The sequence below is a fragment of the Geospiza fortis genome, unplaced genomic scaffold (genome assembly GCF_000277835.1).
Source record: "Geospiza fortis unplaced genomic scaffold, GeoFor_1.0 scaffold242, whole genome shotgun sequence".
In the NCBI taxonomy this organism is placed as follows: domain Eukaryota; kingdom Metazoa; phylum Chordata; class Aves; order Passeriformes; family Thraupidae; genus Geospiza; species Geospiza fortis.
Window position 1 is genome coordinate 35,368 of NW_005054574.1, and position 27,364 is coordinate 62,731.

The 27,364-nt window shown below is 43.6% G+C and overlaps 1 protein-coding gene across 1 annotated transcript in view; it reads right to left on the reverse strand.

Annotated features, from left to right (window-relative positions):
- The window catches only part of PPFIBP1 (PPFIA binding protein 1), a 72,762-nt gene that overhangs the window by 21,936 nt on the left and 23,462 nt on the right, over positions 1–27,364 (reverse strand). The window contains exons 2-10 of the mRNA XM_031064249.1: positions 25,095–25,255; positions 23,032–23,237; positions 12,206–12,292; positions 10,913–11,026; positions 10,240–10,371; positions 5,682–5,774; positions 3,219–3,333; positions 1,987–2,019; positions 616–685 (exon numbers count right to left, since the gene is read on the reverse strand). Of these exons, the coding sequence (XP_030920109.1) occupies positions 616–685; positions 1,987–2,019; positions 3,219–3,333; positions 5,682–5,774; positions 10,240–10,371; positions 10,913–11,026; positions 12,206–12,292; positions 23,032–23,237; positions 25,095–25,158 (914 nt within the window). The 5' untranslated portion in view covers positions 25,159–25,255. The remainder of the gene's footprint in view (positions 1–615; positions 686–1,986; positions 2,020–3,218; positions 3,334–5,681; positions 5,775–10,239; positions 10,372–10,912; positions 11,027–12,205; positions 12,293–23,031; positions 23,238–25,094; positions 25,256–27,364) is intronic.

The following is a 27,364-nucleotide window of genomic DNA, read 5'->3' on the forward strand; positions in this document are numbered from 1 at the left end:
CGGAAGTGTGGATGGGACAGGACTCAGAATGCTGAGAGGCTTTGAAATATCAAAAGTAGTATTTAGCAAAAACTATCATCTGGTTAATCACCAGAACTGTCCCAGCCTTGAAAGTGGATTTCAGCTCCCTTATTAAGTCAAAGGTAGAGCATAATAAATTTGCCATGTACAAAGGATTTAGAGCTTTGGTGATCAAAAGAAAACATCCTACAAAACGCACATGCATATGAAAGCATAAAAACGAAGTATGAAAATAATTCATACTTCACAGAAAAGCCCTTTTGGAAATGCAGCCTGTGATCTGGCACTTGTATGGAGATTTTTACAGTTGCAGAACACAGTGCAAATTAACCACACTGAACTCAACAGTGTAAGGACTCTGAACAGATCCTGTGCACAGGCACAGAGCTCATAAATGCTCATGGCCCCTGAAAGGCACTGCAGTGCTTCTGATTGCAGAAAATCATTGACTTATACAAATCTGATTTTTCTGACTGCAGAAAATCATTGATTCTTACAAATTTGGGTTTTAGTTGAGTTGTGAAAAGCTCACACATGAAGGCTTTCTTAGAGAATTAAATCAACCTGATGAATGATTACTGAAAAAATAATGACTTTGCTACCTTCTCTTCATTTGCTGCCATTAGAGATTCTACCGCCTTCTTCATTTTCTGTACCTCTATATCTAAAAACACAACACAGTTCTCCAAGTCAATTTAAATAAGACAGTGTAAGGAAGTCAGAAAAACAAAAAATCTAGAAGCAACTCAGTAATATCTGAAAGTAGACTGACATAGTTACAGACAAAACATAAGCCACTTAAATTCTTTTTTAGATGTAAACACAAAGAAGGAAGCTATTTTTCTTCAAAACCTCTGCTCTGACATTTTTATCAAGGAAACGAAATCCAGGAAATTTCCTTCCTCCCCCCACCCCTCTCCAAGCCTTACAAGAATGGAAAACTCAAGAGTAAAACTACTGCTTGACTTTCACTATCTCCATCTTTAAAATAACCAAATACCTGCAAAACAAGAAGTTCAAAATAAACAGTGTACTACATTTGGAATGCAATAAAACACATCCTCAGTACAATAGTCAATGACCACCCCAACCAGCATCTCTCAAATCCACTCAACAAAGGTAGGGGATGAATGGATGTGATGAAGGAAGCATCATGCAGTGATGCTCAGCCCTAATCCAGCATATGGATGGAGCAATGAGGAGGGCACAGTGGAATGACACAAGTGTTTGCTGTGATGAGAAGTCATGCTGGAATATTACATGGCAGTTCAGGCCTGGGAAAGGTTCCTAACACAGACAACAGTGCTTCATCTATAATCCTTATTTACCAAGAAGTATAAATACATGGGAACATGTATGTTCTGGAGGTGTTCTGGGCTAGGAATTCAGAAAGAATGGAAATAATCTCCATTTTTTCCTACAGATTTACCTTGCATGAATGAGGTATAAGTGAAATTTCACTACAAATGTAGGCAGGTAGCCAAACTCACAGGCTAAAAAGCCCTGTTTCAACTTCCTAAAAATTCATGGAAAGCAAGCAGAGCAGGAAAAACATTCTCCTCCTTAACAAAATACAAGAAGAGAAGAGGCAGCCTGGCTGGCTTTCTAGATGAATGACATTTAGACACACAGGTGCTAAACCAGCACCTGATCCATTCCAGTGATTTTCCCTCAGTTATGCTGGCTGAAAATCTGCTCTGCTGGATTGCAACTACATTTCACTGAGAGGCAATTGCTTTGTGAGCCCTCCTGAGATCCAATCTTCCTTTATCTGTAAGATTTTCTTCAGAAAACTTTGTGTTTCAAGTGTGATGCACTCACCCTTGTTCTCCAGTTTTACTAAGGGTTATAGATGATGCAACCTAACAATGTTTGTTAAAGCAGTTTTGCAAACACATGCAGAAAGCTATTCTGGAAAGCACTTCTGGAATGCAAATGCTCATGGAAAAACACCAGGAACCTTACTTTTATCTTTGAGCTTCTTTTTACAATTTTCATCTGTGCGGGGAAAACCCATTGGATTGGAAATTAGCATGAAGGTTATGACATGAAATAACTTTTAAGACAGTATTGATACTTTATGAGTCAACTCTCCCTCACTTCATTCAGCTAATGAGGCAGATAACTTGTTATCTGGAAACAGCATTTCTTAATATCAGTCCAAGGCAGATAAAACATGTTTCATCACAGCAAAAGATCTTCTGCTGAGCTACACTGAAAACCATAAAGCTGAGGACCAGAGGGTAATGAGAGTTCAAGTAGTTCCCCAGGGAAAAAAAGCCCTATATAAGTAGTCATGAATGCAATGAAGTCAGACCCTGTTCACATTTAAATTTTCTTTTAAAAAAAATGGAATCACAGTTCATTGTGATCACTTCTAGTGATCTTAGGCAGTGGTTTTGAAAACACCATTTCATGAAATAAAATGTGACAATCTACACACAGCATATTCCTCCTGAGGTCAGGGGAAGAGACTAATCTCTTGTGCATTTCTTTTTCTAAAAAACATACTTTAAAAGCACAATTTTAAAATCAGCAACAACTATCAGTAAGATATATTTAGAATTGAAATTGCATCAGGTCAAAAAAGTCTCTGGAAAATTTCTGTGATGTGTTAATTAAAAATTTCTGGTTTTAAATAAGTCCTCAATCTAAGATTCCCACAAATAAATACTAATAGATTCTTCTTTACAAGCCAATAAAAGAATTACCCAGCCTGTAAAATTTTTGTGCTTATTCAAGCCTAATTAAGGTTTAGACTTAATAAGCACACAAATCCACAATCAATCCTTGATTTCACCTACTTACTAGCTAGGTCCACATCATACTTTAGTCTGCAGTATAGCTTTTCCCTTTCCTTACCAGGAAGTTTCCTTTTCAACACAATGTTTTTGGAGCATTTATAGAAATTAGTTTAAAAATTTCTCAGCCAGTAGAAACTGTATATTCTCATGCAAGCCATGTAAGGAGCTAATTAGGGATTTTTTTGGTCTTGTTTAAATTTGACCAAGACCTTGCTATGACAGAAAGTTTAGCACTTGCATCATCAACACCCTCTAAATATGTTTCAAGAGGTAAGCATCAAGACAAAGTTCAGGAAAATTCAGGCTTTTATCACTTATTTCCTGTACAAAGAAACATGACCTCAGATGAAGTGACTGAGGAGGACACAGTGACAGAGTCTCCCTTTTTCTTACCTCTGTCCAGTATTTCAATCCCTTCTCCTTTCAGCTTGGAAACCAATTTTTCGTGCAACCTTTTCACCTCAGCTTCCTTCTGCTCCAGTTTGTCTTTCAGAGCTGACAGCTCATCCTGTAAGGACACAGAGCCACTCAGTGACAGCTTCCACAGGCAGCTGAGATGTTTCCACAATCCCCTCCTAGGAAGCACAGCGGACAGGTCCTCAGCTGGTGGAAATGACTGAGGGCCCCTGACATTTAGCACTGCCTGAAGGTGCACCAAAGTCACTCTGAATATCCCAACAGACTTCTGAGCCCACAACAGAGCAAAATTAGGGGCTCTGTGCTCTGAAATTGTTGGTCTCGTGTATAATTGGAAAGAAATTTCACATCAAAATTTAAAGATGAAAGAGCAAAAGAGGGGAAAAACCAAACACTTTTCTTATTTGTTTAACCTTGCAGAGATAGAAAAATGCAGGTGAAAAGGTTGAATGCTAACATTTCCACTTATTTTTTTGGTATTTATAGGGCATGTTGCATGTTCAAAGCTGAACAATTCTGAAATCGTGCTTATACCAGGCTGAGGACAGTTTCAGAAATAATCACTGATTTTATGGAAGAAAAATCAATCACAACACCAGCAAGCACATGGACACGTACTGGAAAGCAGTTCAGACAAAAACGTGGTACCTCTGCCACAGTTTGGGTTTGCTGATCAAGCATGAGGAAAGAAAGCTTGGAGCTGAGATTCTTGGGAATAAGACAGATGGTGTTTGGGGGAGTTGGGGTGTATTAGAAAAATGCTGTCAAGTTTTAACTTAGATCTAACCATCTGCACTAGCAAGTGACTGGCACAGATCCATGCATTTAACTTTTTAAAATTTGAGTCAAATCCTACCCAGTTTAGTAACATGTTTCTTTGATGTCCGAGGATATCTTGTGCAACAGCATCATCAAGACAGGACCCTCACTGCAACTGTACCCAACACTGAAAATTTAATTTGTTCAGTTTGTAAACAAAGCAAAACAAGGCAAGACTCATTATTTTGGCACTTACAGCTTCTAAATGACATTTCAAATCCTTAATGGAATAAACCAAACTAGAATACTGTAGCTTGGGTATTTTCCTGAGCTACCCTCAGGTGATCTGGTGCAAATAAATAGTGATGTTTGCAACCCAAACTACGGCCCAGCTACAGAATTTCCTGAAATTGGTTCCTGTTTGCTCTAAAGCATCATCTAAAAATAGATCAAGCTTAAAATTGTCAAGAAATCAAAGCTTTTTCCACAACAGTGGCTGGGGAATAACTACAATTCTCCAGTGCTCCAAGTTGGCACTGATTATGATGGGATTTCTGCCAGTGTAGGATCCATGCTGCTCCAAAACAAGATCATTTCTTGGTCACTTGAGAAGCTGCTGTTATATCCACAGGCAACTAGACCTGCATGTGGTTGTCAGTGTGCATTTCTTTTCCTGAATTAGAAGTATGATATGCAAACTTACATGTGGGAGAGGGGACAGTATAAAAGAATCACTATTTCCCAGATAGTTTTCATGAATACATTTTCTCTAAAAGGGTGATAAAAAGTTCTGTTTGAATAATGGATGTAAGCTACAGAAGAGGCAATCTTCCCTTGGAAGGGGAGTGATTTTAGCCCAAGTCTAATGCCATTATGTGTAACCTATGCAAGGTTCAGAGCAGGAAAATCCTCTCCCCTGCAATTTAAAGCTGTTTACAAGGAATACCTACATAAAGAGCTTTCCACATCTAAGGAGGAAGGGCACACTGCATATCAACACACAGCAATTAATGAAGAGCATGACAGCACAATGCAGGACAGACCAGTAAAGGGTGGAACATGAAGGATTCAAAACAGGCCCAGCATTACCCAGAAACTACCACACCTTTAGCATCTGGCTTTTTTGCTCCATCCGCTGCTTTTCATACTGCATCTGACCCACTTTGATTTTCATGCTAGAAAGTTTGGCCATTAAAGACTGGTAACAGAGACAGAGGAGTGAGAGGAAACTAAAGGTAGAAAAGAGACAAGGCTAAATGGCAAAGAGAAGTTAGACGCTTAGAGAAACAGGCTGCTCTTGCTCAGGTGAATGCTCTTGCTACAGAAGTGGTTTGGTTTTAGTACATTTAGGAGAAAAATAAATGCTGTTTTTAACCTGTGGTATACACCTTACATAGTGCAACTGGTATTTCTTGACACACATGCAAAACAAAGGTCTAAATAGGTAATAAATTTATTGTTAACAGCATGGTATGTTACCCTTCATAAAAAACAATGCTCAAACTGAAAACCACAGCATGACTTTTAGGAATAGCCACTGCTGTTAAGTGAGAACCATGAAACACCAGGACCTGAGAGTGCTCAGGACTTTGCAGGGTGCAGGCAAAGATCAGGGAAAAGATTGAATTCCTAAAGCCTGATTTACACCACTCTCTGCCTCTTCCCCTCAGCCTCACTTACTTTGGTTGTTTTCAGTTTTTTCTCATACTGGAGTCTTTCATTGTCCATTTCTCCCACCCTCAACCGCAATTCGTTTATTTCCTGGATCAAATCCTGAGTGGAGGGAAAAAGACAACCAGAAACAACGAAGAACTTCAGTAAACAAAACAGAAGAATAGCTATGACTGTAACAACAAGAAAAGCAGGCATAAAAGGAACTCAGTACACAAAAGCACACCACCCAAACCCAGCACTAAATCAAGCAACTCAGAGCTCCCTAACTATCCAGGGAACAAGTTTCTCAGTTTCTGTGTTACTGCACCAAATGTAAGAGGGCAGAGGACAAAGGGAGATATAAACTGAAGTTGTGTTCCCTGTGCTGAGGGCCAGGAAAGGCCTCCTCCTTCTCTGTTCAGCTGCCTGGAGCCCAGTACTAAGGATGGGCAATGGAAAACAGCGGCAGACATCCTTCACCATGCAGCAGCCACCTCCTCCCCTCTGCAGTCCCGCCCGCCCCAGGCTCACCACCATCACCTGCTTTTTCAAAATATGAAGTGATTACACTGCAAAAATTCCTGTTTCCACCACTTAAGAGAGCTCTCTCACTGAGGGCTGAACAGAGGAGCCATCACAGGTTTCTACAAACAAAGGCACCTGTGTTTAAGCATCAATGGCACCACTACATCTGGGCTTTCCAAATTCAGCCTGGCTTGGAAGAAACTCGGAGCTGTCACAAACTCACCTCTGAGCTCTTTAGGAGACCAGCTCAACCTCCTGACCATCCTGATGGATCCTGCCAGGTTTGGGGGTCAGACCTGAGTGCCCCCAGCCCCCTTGGTCACACAAACCCTGAGTGTGACTGTTCCACCAAGCTTCCTCATCCTCTAAGTCAGAGAATGGTTTGGGTTGGGAGGGGCCTTAAGGCCCATCCAGTTCCAGCTCCTGCCATGGGCAGGGACACCTTCCACTATCCCAGGTTGCTCAGAGCTCTGTCTAACGTGGCCTTGGACACTGCCAGGGATGGGGCAGCCACAGCTTCTCTGAAGAACTTGTGCCAGGATCTCAGCACCGTCACATAAGGAATTTTTCTGGTCCTTATGTTTGCTTTCCTTCCTACATCTGAGGCAAACCCTATCCATGAGAAGCAATGCTGTACATTGAGCTAACAGCTCTAAGCACAATTTCTCAGAGCTAATACTACAATTAACAGAGATTTATATTTATAAATTAACAAGCCACCAGCTGACATTTAGAGGGTATTCATGGGTCCCTGATAACACCTGCCTTTCAGCCCCACACCACATTTCCTAAGCTTACAAGCCTCTGGTTATTATTTTGTGTTTAATGAACCTGATGCTAAGAAAGCAGCATCTGTAGATCTTCAGAAAGATCCAATTTCAGTTCTCAGAACTACAAGGAAAGTGAAAATAGTGAACATTTTAATGCTTTTAGTAATTACCATTTTTAATCTATGACTTTCTAATTCAGGTACACCTGAAATTTCTCAACAATTGATTTGTTTGGGGCTCTTCTCTCCTGCAGCATGATCCAATGTCTAAATATGCTGTGTGGAACTCACTGCTGAGGCTGTTCTCCACATATTTGTCACTTGAACTACAAGACTTTAAAATATACTCAGTGTGACACAGAAAACAGAACAATCTTGCAACCAGATTGGAGGTGATGGTGGATAAATCACAAAGAACTCCCTGTGAGTGAGCCAGTTTTAGCCTCTGGCTGCTGCTTCAAAGGCCCAGTCTGGCTATGGACTCCTTCCCAAATAAACTCCCTTGCAGGGTATTTTCTTACATAAACTCAGCCCAACTCAGACCACCCGTGTTCCTCAAGGAAAATAACGCTGGTGTCTGCTGAGAAAGTGGAAACACTGGAATAATTCAAAGAACAGAACAATTATGAATCTCTATTAAGTACACAATTAGCTTTGAAGAAGCTGTGTGTTTGTGAACATCTAGACAGCAAATCCTAGAGCACAAAGATCTAGTGAGGCATCTGTTTAGACAAAGAATGGGGAATATGAGTAACCAACCAAGCTGGAATGGGAAGTTGCAATGACAGACATAAGTAACAAATGCATAATATGAAGGATTTAATCAGAATGGTAATTTTGTAGGAGACAGTAGCTGCACAAGTTGTCAGACATCAAATTTTTTCTTTCCCCTAAATAAAACCAGAAGCAATATTCACAGTTTTGCTTTCCTAGTCTGGGTATGAATCTTCTTCCATTTCAATCACTCCACATAAATGCCATAATGTGTTTTAGGGTCAAATATTTTAAATATTCATTTAAATATTCAGCTCTTCTAAAATAATTGATAAACAGCAATATAATTAGATCAACACTGAATAAAATACTGCATACCTCTGAATAAGTACTGCCTCCAAAATATCTCTTAAGACATTTTGTAAGGGCTGAGACCCTCTAACTAATTAGACATTCAGATTTTCACTGAACCAAATGGAAATTAAGACATAACATCCTTTCCATCATTTAAGCCTAAGTGTTTTTACAGCTATAGTGTTGAAATAAAGAAGAAACAATATAATAATATATATCACACTAAATTACATCATTCTGGATTTCAAATGGAGGGAGAAACATTTTAGTAATAGTTCTTTTTTTCTGGCATAAATATGCTTCATATAAATCCATATAGTCCCTAATTACAGTAACTACTATATACATAAAATTTAGGTTATTTTTATCAAAGGCATTTAGTGTATTTCAAAATATTTCAAAGAGGAAGATCTTCATAGAAGATATGCACAGAGATTACAGATTTCTCTTGCACAGAGATTACAGATTTGCAGTTTGTGGTGTACTCCCCACACTGGAACCATTTTTTTGGGAACCTGTAGCTCCATGTCCAACTTCTTGGTATGCTGAGCTGTGCTATGAAGTTATAGAGAGACTGCAGTTCAGGGGGGAAACAAAGAAAGAGAGAATCCATGAGAACTCTACAATATTCAGTAAAAATAAGGGTAGAAATAGAGGAAGCAAATCACTCAAAGCCCAGTCATGTTTGTTAGCAGTTCTGGAAAGCAGAAATCACAGGGTGTTTGCAATTGAAGATACAACAGAACCCAGGTCAGAAAGCACCTGCTCCCTGTGGTCATCTGGACCAAACCTTGCCTCCCCACAGCCATTTACTGCTGGTGCCAGCTTGTTTATCCCTCATTTGGGCTGCTTAGAGCAAGTGTCAGCCCACAGAGAGTTATTTGCTGTGTGCTGTAATTCATGAAAGAGCTGAGCTCTGCGTGGGCAGAGTCCCAGGAGAGCTGTGAGAGCAGCCAGCTCTTACACACACCTCCCACGGGTGCAGGAGACCTTCAGTGATTCCCTCCACCCTTCCCCCCTGCCAATTTCTCATGCACAGAACTTGTCTGCTCTACAAAATCAGCTGCTTTGAAGGCAGTGCTGTGATCCTGTCACATAACACCTGTTACCAACTAGAGGCAAAGGTAACAGGAAGCAACAGGAGCTTGGCAGTGCCCAAGGAGATGTGCTGCACTGCAGGAATGAACACTGCTGTCACTACCTAAAGAATCACTTCCACACCTGAAAGTGATACAAGTCATTAGTTTTCAACCTGTAACTTTCCTTGGGTCTGCAGATTACTTCAGATAGACACAAAGAACAATCCAAAAGCAAGACTGACTTTTGTTTTTGTGCTTGCAATACAATGAGGAATGGCACTTTACTGGAAACTGAGCAGTTGGGAAACCACTGGCAGAAGTGCAAAAGGGAATTTTGTGTCCTGTCATGACAGTATGGCTTCTTTCCTTCTAGAAACAAATGACACTTGGAACATCCACAATCATAACAAACACCTGACATTTCAGCTCATTTATAAATCCAGAATTGGAAATTTTGTTCTGCTTCATAGGCAGGCTCTGAGGTACTTCTGATATGGGCTCTATCATCCTGGCAGGACAGCTTAGCTGATACTTGCTGGGTTTGCCCACCTGCTTTGAGCCTCTCTTGCTTGCAATATGAGCAAGGTTCAGCTACACAGACCTGCAGCACAGAATGAAATGCCTCAGGAGAGCACTGCCAGGGATGGCAGCTCCACCTGGCTCTGTTCCCCCAGCCTCTGGTCCTGGGCTCCCATAAGGCTTGGGTCTGAAGCCAGGCTTCCCAAGAGCCCCACAGCGAGTCAGCTCACTCTCTGTGAGCGGGTAAGCAACCCCAAAAATTCTGCTCCTGTGCAGTGTCTCTGCACATGGGTGCTTTTCGTACTTGCCTCAAACATGCCTTACTCAGAAGGTGGCAGTTTTATGTGGGTCAGGAGAGTGCAGTATGTTCATGATTTTATTAAAATCTAACCTAAATCCACCCCTCCTGAGACCTGACAGTTAGAATCAAAAACTGCCTTTGGAAATCTTTCTTTGCAAGACCAGAATTTAACAAAGAGGACACTTTTTGTCTTTAAAAGGAACATGTTCTAACCTTAAAGACGAGTTCCCCTTCTTGTCTGACAAAAAAAAAATCCCAGAAAATGTTCAGGTAAGGTGAAGACACACATAGCTTTCACAGTTTATCCTGTCGGGGTTTACTCACCTCTGTGTCTCTGAATCTGTCCTCATAGTCCAATCTATCCTTCTCTACAGATGTAAGTTTTAATTTCAGAGTGGAAATCTCTGCCATAAGATCCAGCTTCTGAGTTTCAAGGGTTGTTCTGCTTAAAAGCTCCTGATTCAAGATAAAGAGAACGAAATTATTTACCCAAGGGGAAGAAACCAGTAATTTATTTTGACAGCTAAATGTCTCCTTCATGGGGAATAGCATTACCCTCATCCTTGCACTATGTGAAGCCCTGAGACACAGCTATTATCCATCTGACAGATTCCAGGCACCTAGGATGTATCTGGGATCACAGGGGCACTATCATGGGCTGGCTGCCAGGACAAGAAAAAAGCCTGTCTGTCATCACAGTCACTCTGGGCAGCAAGGAGTTGTGAGGAGAATCCACCCATCCTGCCAGAGGCTTTAATCTAAGGCTCTTGGAACTTCAGTGGGGAAGGACTCAAAGGAGGGCAGAACTGGATTCCTGCAGCATAAAGCAGCACTGACATTACTAAGTGCAAAGACTTTAAAGCCAGTATGGCAGAAAATGATCCCTTAGTTGAGAGACATCAAGGGCTGCAACACCTTGAAGGGCATTGCTCTCACCAAAGCTTGTTAAGACAGAAGGAAGACAAGACAGCAAGACAGACATGGAGCTGTGAAATACCTGCTGCAGCATCTCCTCTGTGGCATTCAGCTTCTCCCTGTGCTCCTCCAGGCAGAACTCCAGATCCCGGATCTTCTCTCCTTGGGCCTCCACCTGATCTGTAAGCACACTTACCTGGAGAGCAGGAAAAAAGGGAGATGCATGTTCAACACCTTGCACCTGGGCCATATGCGTCAGCTGAAGAACTGCAGGTGAGCAACACTGCTGGTTGGGCCAAAGATTAACAGGGACCATGCAGGGAGGAAGAGGAGCAGAGCTCTGCAATGGACACACCACTTGGCAAAGAAAACAGGAGAGGAGGGAAGGCTCTCCTCTCACACTTCCTAGAATTTCAGCCAAAGTTCTGGCAGACACATTGCAATTCTGCAACTCCCCTCCTCACTGGAGGTTTTCACAAGGGGTGGCTGCTGCATTTTATTGCCAATAATTATGCCTTTGCTGTGACAATACATTAACTCAACCCATTAGCTCCTAGCTTAACCACCACATAAACCTCACTGCTTATAATTTATTCTCCTTCCCAAGTGAATGCACACAGTGTACCATAACAAGCACTTTCCCTTTTTCAGAACAATAAAAGCAGAGAAGGTTAAAACACACAGCCAGAGGCTGGATAAGACCAAGACAACATTTTTAAGACAGCAGACAGATTCTCATTTTGCCTTTTCTGACTGAATTTTTTCATTTTCAACAGGCTCTTCCTGCAGTACAGCTGGGAAGGAGGGTGAGCTCAGTGCTGTCACAGCCCCTAGGCTGGGTCCACATCAGGGCATGCCTGTGCAGTCCAAGGGGTGCCAGGTACTCCAGGCTCCAACAGCCAGAGGAAGCCAGCAGTCAGAGCAGCCAGGGCTGACCCTGTCCAGCTCAGCAGCAGGTGAGCAGGAGCACCAAGGAGCTGCTTGTCTCCTCCTGCTGGCTGGCCAGTCCTGCAGCTTTTGTTACCTTTCCTAAGGACAGGACAACTGTCTCCTGATGCAGACACCGTTTGAATGGCCCTGGGAAATGGTGATCTTAAGGATACCCATGGATGTAAGTAGGTGGCTGCTCTGCAGACTTGCTCTGCTAACCAAATTCAAAGAGAACAGGCACACAGACAGAAAGACCTTTAGATTTTTCCTGCAATCCAAATTCACACCTTTCTCTAATCTGGGTTAATTCCTACATACCAGCAAGTCTTCTGAACACTGTCTAAGACATCACAGCTCCAAATAAATTCTCAGAGGTTTTATCACATACTTTCAGACAGTCTCGTGAATGCAAGAGCAGAAAAAAATTATTTTGGTGACAACTCACTTGCAGAACAAGAGATTCCTTATCATTTTCCAGACGAGCCAGCCTTTCTTGATAAACATCTCCATTCCCAGATATGTGTCCATTAGTCTGGAAAAGACAACAAATATTGTATAGTCAGCTATCGTGCCACAGTATCATCCAATGTTATCAAAACACTTAATGAGAGCATTTTGAGTCTGCACAGTTTAAGAACATGTTTGAAATATTCTCCAGCCCCCTAAGAGTTACAGATCAAATAAACTGTCAACAAAGGACACATGACCACCATTCAGGAGAGAATTCTTCAGGGGCTTAAAGATGAGAAAGGAAGAACCTTCTGGTGACCCAGTTCTGCAAAATTCACTTACTGTGCATTCAGCATTTTGCTAACAAAACTTGGACTCATTGCTACACAACGCTAAGCCATACTTGCAAAGAGACAAATACCCTGAGACATTCAGCAAGTGAAAAAAGCCAAACATACAATCTACAAAATGTGTATTATGCTTCTTGCAAGTCATACACACAGTCAGAGACATCCTTTTACATCAGGCACATTCTACTGGGTATGGGTGAACGTCTGCACTCTAAACACATCTCTTTGTAAAGCTGCCTGAGGCTAGAGAGAAACAAGAATACATGTTAATGCTATCATAGAGTTCAGAGGAATCAGCAACTTTCTTCGTAATAACTTCAATGCTCTTGAGCAGTGGGAAGGATTTTGTTCTATCCATATTCAAAGCTGTCTCAAAGCACTTCATGATCCAGGCCACAATCAGGTCTCGGCTTAGAAAAGGAAGCCTTGTTCCCATCATGGAATAAACCGCTTAGAGGAGTCTGAGAAGCTGCTCTGAATTCCAGGGTGCTCAGCAGAGACACCCAACAACGTTGAGAGGCCCCGATTTCCTCCTGAATGTGTGATGAAAAGAAATTGTGTTGACTGATCCTTGTGCTCCTGTGAGCCTGCAGCACAACCCTGCCTTGAGAGACTCAGGAGCTCCAAGCCTCCAGCTCCTGCTTTGAATCTCCCCTGATTACAGAAGATACCTCAGGAAACCTCCTGGCTAAAACTCCTTTTCTAAATTACATGTCTGGCCTTGGGTAGTGGTAGAAAGTGCCTTGTTTGAGCCTGAAACAATAGAACCCTCTCCAGCATCACTTAAAGATCTGACATAAAGCAAACAGGAGAAGGTAAAAGTGTCTGACCTCACCTCAGTGCTCTCAAGAAATGAGGCTGCGTCCTGGCAAGTCTTAGATCACTGAGCAGTACCCAAAGTGTCTCACAAGCATGAAATTTCACTTGGTGACCATAAAATCTCCCCTGAAATTTTCTCCAGCAGACTAAGAAAGGATGCTCTCTAGTAATTTGTACCAGTACCTCATCACAATGATCTAACTTATGACCCTGCGTCTGAATTATTTAGCAGCACAATACTAAGCCACCTGACTACCCAGACACTAAATCCCAGGGCAAAATTCCTCTAAACTTCTGAGTTTGCCACATCTTCCCCCTGACCCCTACCAGAATTTAGCTCATGCCATTCAAGTTCAGTGAGATCTTCCATTTTGTAACACTTCAATTTAGGTGAAAGAATTCAAAATGAAATAAACCTTTTAGTTGTTCAACCAGTAGATTATGCTTTGGATTTTGTGACCTGAGTTGTTTGTGAAAACAGAACTGAGGGTTTTGTCTACTTTTGCTGCTCTGCAGCTCCCTTGTCCTTTAAGAGCTCCAGTGCATCTCAAGTACTTACTTAGCCTGTATAAGAACAGCATCTGTATTTTGTAATTCACAACACATTTATCAGTCCAGTGCATGTGTCTGATGTGGGAGAGTGGTACCCCTCCCTCAATAGGGCAGCAGAGCTGCAAAGACACTTTTCCATGCTGCTGGGGCTAACATGGAATTCCTTGCCAAAGCAGACTTGATTCCCTGCCTCCCAACCACCACATCAACACATGAACCGCTGACCCTCCTGATAGCTCCAGTCAGCATAACTAGGCACAAATGAACTAAAACCAAAGACTGCAGGAAGAAAATGTGGAGAGGGAGGTCTTGGTTTCACAGCACGATTAAAATGTCTGTGAAAACCAACGAGGTGTGAAAGCAGAACGTTAGTCATTGTGCACAGCATCTTGCCAAGACACCTTTGTTGTTAAACTGCGCTCACATTTCTCAGGAAAAATCCACTTGGCTCAGCTCACCAGCCTTGGCTTTAAAGCAGGAGTGTTGGGAGAGGGAGAGTTGAGGCTGCAGCTGCACCCTGCCATTAGGGAGAGGCGATGGGAACCCCAAACAGGACAAGTGAAAAGGCTGTTCTCCCACAAAACAAAAATTAGTGCTAATAGAATCACAGACTCCTTAAGGCTGGAAAATACCTCTAGAATCATCATCCCAACCATCAACCCAGCACCACCACAACATTCACCACTAAACCATGTTCTCAAATGGCATATCCACACATTTTTAAAATCTGTCCAGGGAGGGTGACTCTACCATGTCCCTACAGAGCCTGTTCCAATTTTTAATAACTCCTTCAGGAAAGAAACTTTTCATAATATCTGACCTAATCCCACCCCGGCACAACTTGAGGCCATTTCCTCTCATCCCATAAAACACTTAGGGCAGTTCATCTATTCTTTGGGAGAAACCTTGCAGAGATGTCTTGGTTTTGCACACTGTGTGTACTGGGTGCAAAGATCACTTTTCCGGGTATTGCCAGTAATATTTTCTAAAATCTGCATAAAACCAGACCTCCTGTAGCACACCAAACCCAGAAAATTCTGTGTACAACACAAGAATTGTTTGCTTTTTGCCTGAAGTGTTGTAACTTCTATATAATACCTGTGACTGACTCTTAAGTTGAGGTTTGAAAAGGCAAGAAAGCCCCTGGCTTTGGTTTCAGTGGAGAAAATAATAATAGTTGGAGAATGGATGACAGAGAAAGACCATGGCAGCTATTTCCAAGAGCAGCAGCCTGAGCACTGCTTACAGTGGTGCACAGACCCAGGCCCTGCACGCACTGGACACACAACACCTTCACAGATCTTTGCTCTGGACTGTCTTCACAGGTAAAAAGCAGATTCCTGTAATTATATTCTTCCCAGAGAGATGGGGAAGGAAGAGGGGAGATGAAATATATGAGAAGAACAGAGCAATAATGGTAGTGAGCAGGACTGAAGAGAAATGGAGCGGGAATACACTCAAACACTGGATTTAGGAAAGTAGTGCATCAGGAGATGGGGTGGAGGGAGCACCAGTGGGAAGGAATGGGCTGCAGGAAGGTCTGAAAAATGCCAGGAGACCTGGTGTGTGCAAAACCTGGGTGAGCAACACTCAGTGTGTCTCTCAGGAGCATTTCTGCACCAGGGAATCTGCATCCTCCCCTGAGACTGAGCCCAGCATTCACCCTGCAGAGCAACAGCTCCTCTTTGGGGGAGGTGGGGGGGGAAAGAAAAAAAATAAAACAGTAAGAGAAGCAAAAAAGAAAAGAAAATATTTGATTGAACAGCAACTGCAAGCATATTTAGGGCACTTGGTACTTCTGGATCAAATTGGTATCATTTAAGTCTATAAAGGATTAACATACTTTACTAGCTGTGTAAGAAAGGCTTTTCATTTCCCAAAGAAGGCTCTTTACATCAGTAACATAAAATCTATCTTCAGTTAAGATATTGCTTGTGTTTTCAATGTTAGTGATCAATTGCAAAACACTATATGGGAAGAGAATGCAGATTTACCAATACTGATTTTAATCTTAAAAACAAAAGAACAGTTGTCACAATGCCACTGAGGCTTCAGAGAAGTTTGAGGTCAAGCATTTACTTAAAATGCCTTGTAAGATCAGACCCAGTGCACTTATAAACTCAACAAGATCAATCCACTGCTAATCTGTTAAACATGTGTGTAAAGCTTTGTCTGTAATCATCTAAGTGTAAAAAATCCATGCTGCTCTGGAGGGAATTATTCCTGTAGCAAGTAGAAGCATCACCAAACATTCACAGCTTGCCTGGCTTCAGTCTTTAATCCCCTCTCCCTGGAACTGAGTTAGAATTCCAAACCACAGGAACATTTCTAGTGGTTGCTGGTTTAAACCTAATAATAAAAAAATAAATTAAAAAATCCATTTCCTCTCAGTTGCTGAATTCTCCTTTCAAAAATAAACCTCATTTTTAGCTTACCACAGCCGATACCCTCATTTTCCTTCATTTTCTCTTCTGCTTTGGAGATGAAATAAGCAGCACAAATCACACTGCTCTTGCTGTATGTGCAGTTTGGTTTGTATAGAAGGAGATGCAACTCCACAGCATCACTTCCCTGCACAGCAGATTGCACTGACTGTTTTGACCACCACAGTCAAGTCAACAGTTGGGCAAGTGAGCCTTTCCCAACACCTCTTTCCTGACCATCTGGAGTTAAATTAGAGCTCATCAACATGCTTACGTGGTTCAGATCATTACAATACACATTACCTATGCTCAGTTAAACAAAGCTGCTGCTATTCTGCTTGTTCCCTCAGCTCTGGAGCCCCTTGCAAGAGGGTTCCTCCAGCCTCAGCTACCTCAGCATCAATTGGTGCGCCTTGGGCAGAGCTTCCTGGTTTCCCAAGCCAAGTACCCACTACCTGTGATACAGACCCGTGACAGATTTACTCTCTTGTCAGCACCAATCCGATCCCAAATTCATACTGGTTATACTGTCTGAGCTGGTGTGTAACCAGTTTATGTGGGAGCCCACCTCTCCCCTCCCAAACCAGCCTCTCCTGCATTTCCCGCCTTCCTGCTCAGAATATTTGCAGCCTTTTCCACACACTCCAGCAGCAGAGCTACTGCAAAGCTTTTCCTAAAGTTTGCAGGTTACTTCCTCCCCAGAGAATAAGAAAGGGAAAAATAAAAACAACCACACACCCACTCAAACCCTCCCACATGATATTTTAAAAAATAAAAGTGAATTCTGAAAGAAAAGCAGCTGAACACAGACCTTCACTCTGAGGCATTTACCTGAAACATTTTGTAAGCATAAATAACACGCTGCTGAGGAGGGAAGCTGCAACCTCTCCACAATATTCCGTCTCCTCAAGAGCAGCCCAGCTGGTGCCTGGTGCAGGAGAAGGATGAGAGGCTCATTCCCAGCGCTGCCCAGCTATGGCTTGTCACTGGGAGAAACGCAGGAGCCAGCACAGGCAGAGATCTCCTTACCTTATTTAGCCAGACGCAGTGCCCGTGAATGTCCCAGCTATACTCCATGCTGGTCATGACTGCTTTCATGCATTCACGGACGCCAGAAGCCGAGGGCTTGGGGCTCCTCGGAGTCGAGGTTAAGTGACAGCAAGCGTCCCCTTGCCCAGCCGAGGATGGAGGCGAGCGGAGTGGGAGACGTGGGAAGCAGCAGCGCTCCTCAGGCGGAGCGGAGCGAGCAGCTCTGGGGAATTAACACATCAAAGCCCGGCACGAAACTCCTCCAGCCCGGCACACACGGGAGGGGGATGCAGGCAGGGAGGTGCAGAGCAGCATAAACCCGACCGGCAGCAAGGACAGCCCCACGCAGGTGGCACCCGGCCACCTCCACCCTGGCTCTTGTCACCAGCGCAGCTCCCTCCTCCGGACCCTCCCGGAAAGCATCCGACCCAACAGCACAGGAGAAAAGAGCAATTCCCACCCCTTCACCTGAGCACAAAGTAAATAGGAGGGGCTTTCCTAGTAATTGTAAAAGCTGCAAGAACACATGCAATTAATTCACGTGTAGACGCCAAGAAAAATGGAAGAAGTTGACTCAGCCGTGCCAGGTCTCACAAGTGGCTCGTCCCAAGTTTATGTCATCCTTCAGAGCGATGTAAGAAGCAACAATAACAACCAAGCTCTGTCCTCGGGTTCAGGTTTCAACTGACCCACTACCAGCAGCAGCATGACAAATTCTTAGTATCTTTGACCACAGAGCCCAGCTCTGAGTGTCTTGTGATTATCTCAAAAACCAGTTTTATTATTATAATGAAACGTCTGCAACTGCCATTGATAGAGAAAAATCTCAAAACCATGAATGCTGAATAACTCAGGAGATATCAGGAGAGCAAAGGACAAGCAGAAGCTGTGCTTTTTAAGCCAAACTGATTAATTTTGGATGGGAAATGGTGATTTTTGATGGGTTGTTTTAACTGCCAAAGAACTCATCCCCAATACATGAAGATGCAACAGCAAGGTATACCATTAATGAGCCCATATTATCTTCCAGTGGTAAAAACACACCAATCTGGATGATCACCTTTAGCAATAAGCAGGGTCCTGTGTTTCCAGAACCTTGGGAGGTGAATCTCTCAGGGACAAAATGCATTGCCAGCAGGGGAGTGCATGATGACAGGCTGACATGGTATCACAAGACTCCTTTCATACTGCAACTCGAGGAGAGATCCCGAAGTGTTTGGTGGTAACACCCTGGTGCCACACATTAGCATAGGACCCTTTGATACACAAACTCAACATAAGCAGAAGCTGAGTCAAATGACTGCACTGCACACCCACACCAGGATAATCAAACAACAAACTTGGGTTTGAAGACAGGATTTATTTTTTTCCCCATGAATAAGAGATGATTTCTGGCTAACCAAACCGCTTCTTCCACTTGGGAATCACTTTTGTCCAAATAGGTCAGCATATCTCTGTAAGATTACAAAGCTACATCTACCCAGTGAGGAAAATTCCTCTCTGAAAGCTAAAATTCCCTCATATTAACCCTCATTACTCCCAGCTACTCTCTGGAAGAACCAACTTAAAGGAAAAATGTCAAAATCTGAAGCTGGTCTGAGAGGCAGCAGCAACACATTGGATTGCATGAGCCACGACGGATACCTCAGCTCAACCATCATCCTCAGATGAGCTGAAAATGTTCTGTGGCTGGACTTGATGATGATCTTAAAGGTCTTTTCCAACCTTAATGATTCTATATGATTCAATAAACCTTTGGAGGCCACAAAGTTTTGCTTGACCCTAAAGTCAATTTCAGAAATTCACCTATGGAGTGAAAATCATCATTAAAATATGCTGTATAATATATATATTTAAATTCACAAAGTCACTTCCAAAGCTGCACTTGCTGTGGGTTTTAAAGAAAAAATACTATGTTATCCTGGCTCTTTCACTTCAGGGGCACATCCTTTAAAGAGGAGAAGGCACACACTGGGACCCATATACACAAGTTCAGATCAGAAGCATGGGGAAAATGGCTCTGAGGTGTGGGAAGGCACTGTCCACCCACTCCTACCCTTCACTCTTCTTTTTAACAAGACACAGTTGGTTTCCTCTTTCTGGGAAAGTAGTTGCTTAAGACGTATTTTTAAAAAAATGCAAAAAATTCCCCAACCACTTTCTAGAAAAGTAATAACAGAAGGAAAACTGTCTCTTGTTTGTTTCAACTGAAGAAAAACTGGAGCAATGCTCATGGTTGGGAGCAAGGTTTGTGAGAATTACTATTCAAGAGATGGATCTCAGCTTCCAGCTGGTCACAAGGTTGCCTTGGTCTTGGAAAATGTGGAGTTTTGTTTAAAATGGTTTTGCTACTGGTGCTGATGTTAGAGATTACTCACACGTTGCCTGTACTGAAGCCAGAAGCTCCATTTTCACATGCCTTATTAAGGCGCACGTTGAAATACACCAAATATTTCTGCTGACCAAGAGTATTCTGAAAAAACTCCAGAACTTTGGAATTGTTATGATCTGGCCATGGAATTCAGGCCTGCTTCCTAGTGAAAGCAAGGAGTCCAAACATGTTTGAGCTCAGAAAGGTCTCAGTCCCTTTCCAGACTTGGAACAAATGGCCCTGTTTGTACTTTCACCCATCACATTCACCATTTGTACATGGAGACGTGAGCAGGGTTTCAGCAGCAGAGATCAGTTTGAGCTGCAATGACACGTTACAGTGAAACTGACTTCTTTGTGCAGCAGAGAGCTGCATGTATAACTTTTCCCAGCTCCCCTTGGGGACCACATGATGGATTCTGTTGGAAGAGCTGTGTCAGATGTCTGGGCACTGTACGTGTGCTCTGGTGTCCCGTGGCCATCTGGCACGCATCCGTTAAAAAACAAAAAGCAGCATGAGGTGTTTCAACCCACAGGCCCTTTTTTGAGTCTTTGCACACACACACACTGAGAGGAGCAGAAAGGAAGAGGATCAAGGACACATGGCAACCCATTCTGGCATGGCAGGACTGAATGCTCTGCCCTATTTTACAGAAACTTTGGGTAACTGCTGTCATGCCCTTTCGCCAATGTGAGCATCAGTGGTTTGGCTGCAGGAGCCAGGGGAGGATTTTTCTCCTGTGACACACTGTCTGGCAGCAGCAAGCACTATTTTTGTTTTCCTCTGAGACACAAGAGGCTTGCTTACCGCCCCACACGTTCCACCATCCACCACGGAACACCAGTTCCAGCATCCTAGGGGATGCAACTTCATGCATGGAGAATTAAACTAGTTTCAAACAAAGAAGGTGTCTGCCCTTCCTCTCTAAGGAGGGGCACAGCTGCAAAAAACCTTCCTGCAAATCATCCAGGCACTTCATGTGACACCTCCCTGCTCAGACAGGGACTGGTGACACCTGCAAATCCTGTGGCTGTAGCACAGGATTGTAAGTGCAATGTTAAGCTTTTCCTACAAGGGGCTTTAAGGATGACAGAGAATACAGGGTAATAATTTGAGGCAGAATAAGGAGTAATTGAGGCATAGATGGAATAGCAATTTTCTGCAATCTTTGGTACTCAGAACTCCTGCACATCTTTTCCAGTGGTTGGGAGGCACTAAACTGAATGGTACAACAGAGCCCTTCCTCTCCCACTGAGCCCATGGGTGCAATAAAAACCCACTGCTGTCTCACTGCCATCAGATGATCCCCATCGTGCGGGTCTGAAGGGCCTCATTCCAGACCCCACCAGCCAGGCACCCCTAAATCACACATCTGCCATCACAAGGGCCAATGACTGGTCTCCACCTCATTAATCTGAGCAGGCACTGCAGCCTCAGCCATGCTGCTGGGCCCCTTTACTCCAGAATAACCTGCAGGGGATCAGCACCACTAAACATGGCCTACAGATGACTGTGAACACCATGGGAGGGTGCAGTTTCCAAGACTGTTTATTTGGCACATTTTTTGTTTATCAAGGCCACAGTTGCATGAAACCTGTGATGCCCACTGAGAGCAGGGAGCAGTTACAGCAATGTTCAGGGCTGTACGTCACACAGACAGGGAATGCTGATGTTAGCAGGAACTCTGCCTGTTTTAAAGATCTGACTTCAATGTCACTCCTGTCTCCTCCTCCTGATCTCAGCGTTGGCTGCCACACTTTGACAGTGGGGGCGAGATCCAAATCCCACTGGAGGCAGTGGGAGAGCTCCCATGTGCTTCATTAAGTTTCAAGCGTTTCCAAATGAGTAGTTCAAAGTAAAGATTAAAAAAAAAAGAAAAAAAAGGCTCTTCCTTCAGATCTTTCTGCAAGGGCTACAGAAGCAAGCCAAGGTGCCCATCTGTCCCTGCATTGCTGTGCTCAGCCCTCATGACAGCAGATGTCACAAAGGGCTGCCCAGTGCCAGCCGCAGCAAACATAGCCCTGCATCCGGCAGTCCTCTGGGCTGTGACTGAGCACTGAGATCAATCCATTTGTTGAGATAAAAATGCTTTCTGCAAGATCAGCCATGACTCCAGGGAGATTGAGTCCTTCCCAGGGGGTGCAGTGCCCATCCTGGCAAGGGAGCAGGCGATGGTGGCCGTCTGTCCCCACAGCAGCGACACACGGGGCACAAGGAACACGGAGCCACCACAGTCCTGCAGCAGCCCCAGCCTTCGCCAGGGCTGGCACCCCAACTTCAGCAGCACGGTGTCACCTTGGCCAACACCCAGCGTGTGACACAGCAGGACCTGGCCAGAGCTGCAGGATGGATTTGACAGGATATGTGGCAGTGCCCACCCAACCACTGTCACTGTGACAGTTGTGGTGAGCCTGGCTGAAAAACCAAATTGTGGCCTCTGGGAGCAACTCTTGACTTCCACTGCTGGAGCTTCCCCAAAACCTGCACACACCTGGACCTCCACAACACAAACCCTGCCACACACCACGAGCACAAGGATTGTTCCCTGGTCCTGCTTGGAAGTCACCAGTCACAGGGCATCAGGAGGCAAACCCAGCAGCTTCTTCAAAAATGATGCTGTTTTAACTCACCTTTGGCTAAGTACAATATTTTATTTCCCAGGGCAGTCTTTGGGTAACCTACAATGGGATAATTGTTGATTTTTTTTGGAAAACCAAGTCTTGGGGAAAGAACTGCCTTCTCAGTTATATTTCTGTGTATTTTTAAAGTAAGGTGACAAAAACTGGCTGATTCACAAACACAGAAAATAGAAGTTTGGTTTGGTATCCAGACAGAAGGGATGCAGAGCTTACACCATTCCCTTATGTTATAAATCAGGTGAGGAAGCTCAGTAATAACACTGATCCCCATGAAAAAAAAAACCACTGCCAAAAATGCTTTTTACTGAAAAGTATTCAAAACAGCTTCTTTTCCCCCACCTAAGCATCTGATTCTTAAAAAAAAATTCTTTCCCCAGTCCTCTGAGATGAAACTGCAGTTACCAAGTATTGTTTGCTCCCTAGATTGAGGTACAGTGGTACATCAAAGACAGCAAAGGCCAACCCACTGCACAAGGCATTTGACCAACAGCTTTTCAAAGACTCCACAGGAGTACCTCCAAAACAAAATCTCTTCCCTGATACTCACTCTAAGCTTTATAAATAGCTGTGTGAAACAGAGCCAGTCAACCCAACACCCAAAATGAGCCTGGCAGAGGTAGAACAAGGTGAGACTGTACCATTTGACTTTGGAGCCATTCGATGAGAGCCTCTGCCGTGGAGTCCGGGACCTGGCAGCGCAGCCCCTCCCTCTCGTCCGCCTCCATCATCTCCAGCAAGCCCCGTAAGTCCTCCACGAGGTGCAGCGCCCGTAGGCCCCCCATGAATGGGGAGGTGGGGGACTGGCAGTCAAAGATGCCATTGGAGTATTCCAGAGCCTTGGAACCTGGCAGGGAGCAAAAACGCATGGGGTCAACCACGGGACGAGGGTTGGATGCACCCCGAGGCTGGGAAAGGGTGGAGGTTGCTCCTGGCAGGTTTATCCCAACCAAACTCATCACTGGTGCTTGGGGAGGGAAGCTCCAGCAGGAACAAGGTGGGCTGGTCCTCAGGGAATAGGAATGCCACGACCTGCCCATGGGGCTGAGGCATGGGCTGCTCCCCAGGATGAATTCCCAAGGCAGAAGGTGCTGCCAGGGATGGAACATCTTCTGCCAATGCCCTGAGTCACCCAGCAGGCACTGAATGACCCAAGTCACATTCCACTGATGGTGTCCAGAGGAAACCATGCCCTGCATTTTCCATGCAGGAATACGTTAATACGTTATGCTGCTCCAAGGCACTGGAAATTTTTTAAAATAATAAAAAAGATGAAGATAAATTAAAAGACCAAATCACTTCTGCACGGGAATAAATTTTAAAACCAGCAATTTGACACAGTAGCACTGACATTTGCATGTTAATAAAGAGAAAAATCTCTCATTTGCATAAACTCACAGGATGCATATTTGACCTACATTAGAAATTGCTATATATTAAGTTAGAAAGGAAACTATGAATTTAGGATTAAGGTTGATGTAAGTCAACCTAGCTAATTCTGACTGTAATTCCAGTACACTGATTTGTGACCTTAATTCTGTAATACCTCGGCACAATGAGACGTGTTCATGACAGACCTTCATTTGTGCTGTCAACTTCCAGAAACTACAAGGATATGCCATATATGCACTTCCATGAACTTTCATTCACCCCATCTGGCAAGCCACAAAAATCCAAGTATTCTGCTAAATTCCCACTGAAAACAATAAAGAGAAAAATAACCTCAACAGCACGTGAGCTGATATCCCCTTGTTATAATATTCCTTTATAGATCTATTCACAGACAGGAGTAAATGAAGTCTGTGGTGACTTAAATCTTCCAACATCACATTTTGTTTTTATATTAAACCTCATCCTGCCATAACCAACTTGGGCTCTTGGAAACACAAATACATGATTGGATCCAAATACCAGTGTCTACTTATGGAAATTACTGAAGTCACAGCTTACATGTATTTTTAGAGATCATCATGATCAAACTGAATCCCCTTTACATTTGTTCCTGCTATGTGTCCTTAACATCTTTAGGCAGAGAAGAGTCATTGTTCAAACAAAGCACACACTGTATGATTATTTTTTCCCTAAGGAAAATTGCTTAAGTGGAACTACTAAAAATTTTATAACTGTGTTGCTACACTTGCAAGGGTATTTTTGACTGTTGACTTCTTGATCTTTCCCTCCTATGTGTTGGGTATTTATATTATTTTCTAACTCACCAGACTCAGTTTAAAAGCAGAGGTTGTATTCTTTGTAATGCCTCTCCCTGGGCAACTTACAATTTACAGGTACTTATAAAAATTTCTAATGTTCAAGGCAGTTCCAAAGTTTGGACCCAAAGCATTCCAATTTTGAAAAGAAAAAAAAGAAAAAGAAAATTCAAATAATATTTTAACTCTTCTGAGTTGAGGGAAGTTCAGAGTAGCCACTATTGCCCTTGACTCTCCTGGTGCTCCATGCAGGAGCTGAACTGCATCACTCAGCCATTTCCACCAGCCCTTTGAGAGAGGGTAGGAGAAAACCCAATCCATGGAGCCTGTGGGAACCTGTGCAATCTCTCCACTCTGGTTATTTGTTAACTCTAAGCTAGAATGGAAGGCACCAAAAGCAACTCCCAGCATACTCCCTTCTCTGTCTGGAACTCTGTCCTCCAGTGGGAGAAAGGAGGACCCAAAAAAGCAAAACAAACACCTCCCCAGGTGTTTACCTGCTATAATGCCATCCATCTGCTCCAGGGCTGCAGCGAGCATGTCACTTGCATCACTCATCATCTTCTCTCTTCTCAGGAACAATCACCAGCTACACCATAAGGAGCAGTAAAACGTCGATGCTGTGAGCTGGTCCAGAGCCTCAAGTCTGTAATTTAATCTGCAAAACATAATTTAATTTCACGGCATGTTCTCTGAATTCAGGCATCACTGTTGTCAGATCAGAAAGAAGATTGAGATCATTTGCTGGCCACAATAAAACCTGGAGGTATTCACCATGTGGCATGGACTGAGATAGAGGGATCAAAGCACCAACCTGATGACCCAGTTTCTAGTGGCCCACGGCCTGCACTGCCCACAGGTCCATGCCACACACAGGGCATCCCACAGAACAGCTCAGACATCCCACATGGCACTTCCAGTAAGCTCACAGAGAAGACACAGGCCTTCTATCACTAAAAGGGAGCTGCAGCTCAGCAACAAACCATGTTGTGTCTGCTGCGATTTTCTCCTCAAGAAATAGAAAAAAAGAAGTCTGACCACTTGTGTGAGTTTTCTGGATGTCTGACAATCCAGAAGTTCCTGGCATGGAACTGTCTGCCTACAGGCAGGATCTCTCAGGTGCCCACAGCTCACTGGATGTAGTGTGCATGCATGGACTATCCCTGCTCTGAGTTTAGCAGATTCACATCGTAACAATGCAACCTGATCTCACTCTCAAACTTCTACAAGCCAGAAGTGGTCCCCAAAGGAGTATTTCCAGCAGGCTGGAAAAGCAAGCCTGCCCAACATGCTGCCTGTAGGTGAGCTAGTAAACCAGAAATCCTGATGGGCTACAAGTTAATTTAAGCAGGTGCTTAGGAACTTGGCTGAAGTGCAGCTACAGGCGTCAGGGGCATTCCCAATCCCTCCAGCCCACCACAACAGAAACACAAACCACCAACACAGCCTAGATTGCCTTGGCTTTAATCTGATACACATGAGACAGCTTCTGCTATAAATACAGCCAGGGAACAAAGCTAAACAAACACCAGGAAGGAAAACTCGCTTTAACCTTCGCATGCCCTGCCATTTGGGTTTTGTATTAGGCCACGCCACTGCTGACATTTGCCCCAACATGAGCAATTAAGAAAGTCGTTCATGGTATCTCTGGCATAAGTTCTGGAGAAGAGTCTACTAAAAAACAAATCTAAACAAAAATCCTCATTATAAACTGATTTTTCCCTCCTACAAGTCACCTTATTGGTCTGACCCGGCTGGGAGGTAGCTCGTATTGGAGGCTGCCAGCCGGCTTTGCTGAAACGTTATCCTTAAAATGCCAACAAACATTTCATCTTCCACAACAACATTTTTGTTACATGAAGTAGGTCCAAACCCTAAGGTAACCTTTGAACAACAGCACAAAGACTGCTGCGCTTTTGGCAAATGCCTGGTTTTATTACATGGTTGTCAGAGTCAGAAAAACCAAGAGAACTTTAAACAGTCAAATACCTGTAAGTGAAGATGTCGCAAATCTTAAAAACTGCAGTAGCATTGTAACTGAAGACTTTCAGCCTCCAAGGAGGAAGCCACCAGTTTTAAACACAATGTAAACATTCAGCTTCAATCAGTGTAAGACCTGCCAGAATATGCAGATCCCACAAGACAACTGGTTCGGTGCCTCCACATCTGATAAAAATGAGCAGAAAATGCAGCTTTTGCACACACATTCGCTTGGACAACACTGAAGACAGTCTCTTGTTTATCTGCTTAAGATTTCCTGGCTCTGATACCAGGTCCTGCTCAAATATGGGAGTCTGTGAAGGCAGAGTGTGAACAATCTGCTGTGGATTTCCCTCCAAGGGCAAAGAACACAGAGAAAGCCCGGGGCTTCTACAGCCCCAGGCAAAACACTGATTCCTCACAGCTCAAAGTGGGTAAAGACCAACAGCACAAAGCAACCACAAACCCACAGAAGTGAATCAGTGTTTGGCAATCAGAAGTGCATATGAGCTTTTCAAAGTGCATAAACACCTCATGGGGTGAGTGAAGAACACAGAGCCAGCCTCTTCTCAGAGGTGCCCTGTGACGTGGCAAAAGGCAATGGGCACATGTCAAAACACAGGGAAGTTCACCTTAGAATTAAAAAGGGGGAGGAAAAACAAGCCTAAATAAAATGAAACCATTTTTTAAAGCCTTTTTACTATGAGGATAGAAAGTAATAGAAAGGGCTGCCCTCTTGGGGTCTCCAACTTTGGAGCTACTCACAGCCCAACTGGACCCTACAAGG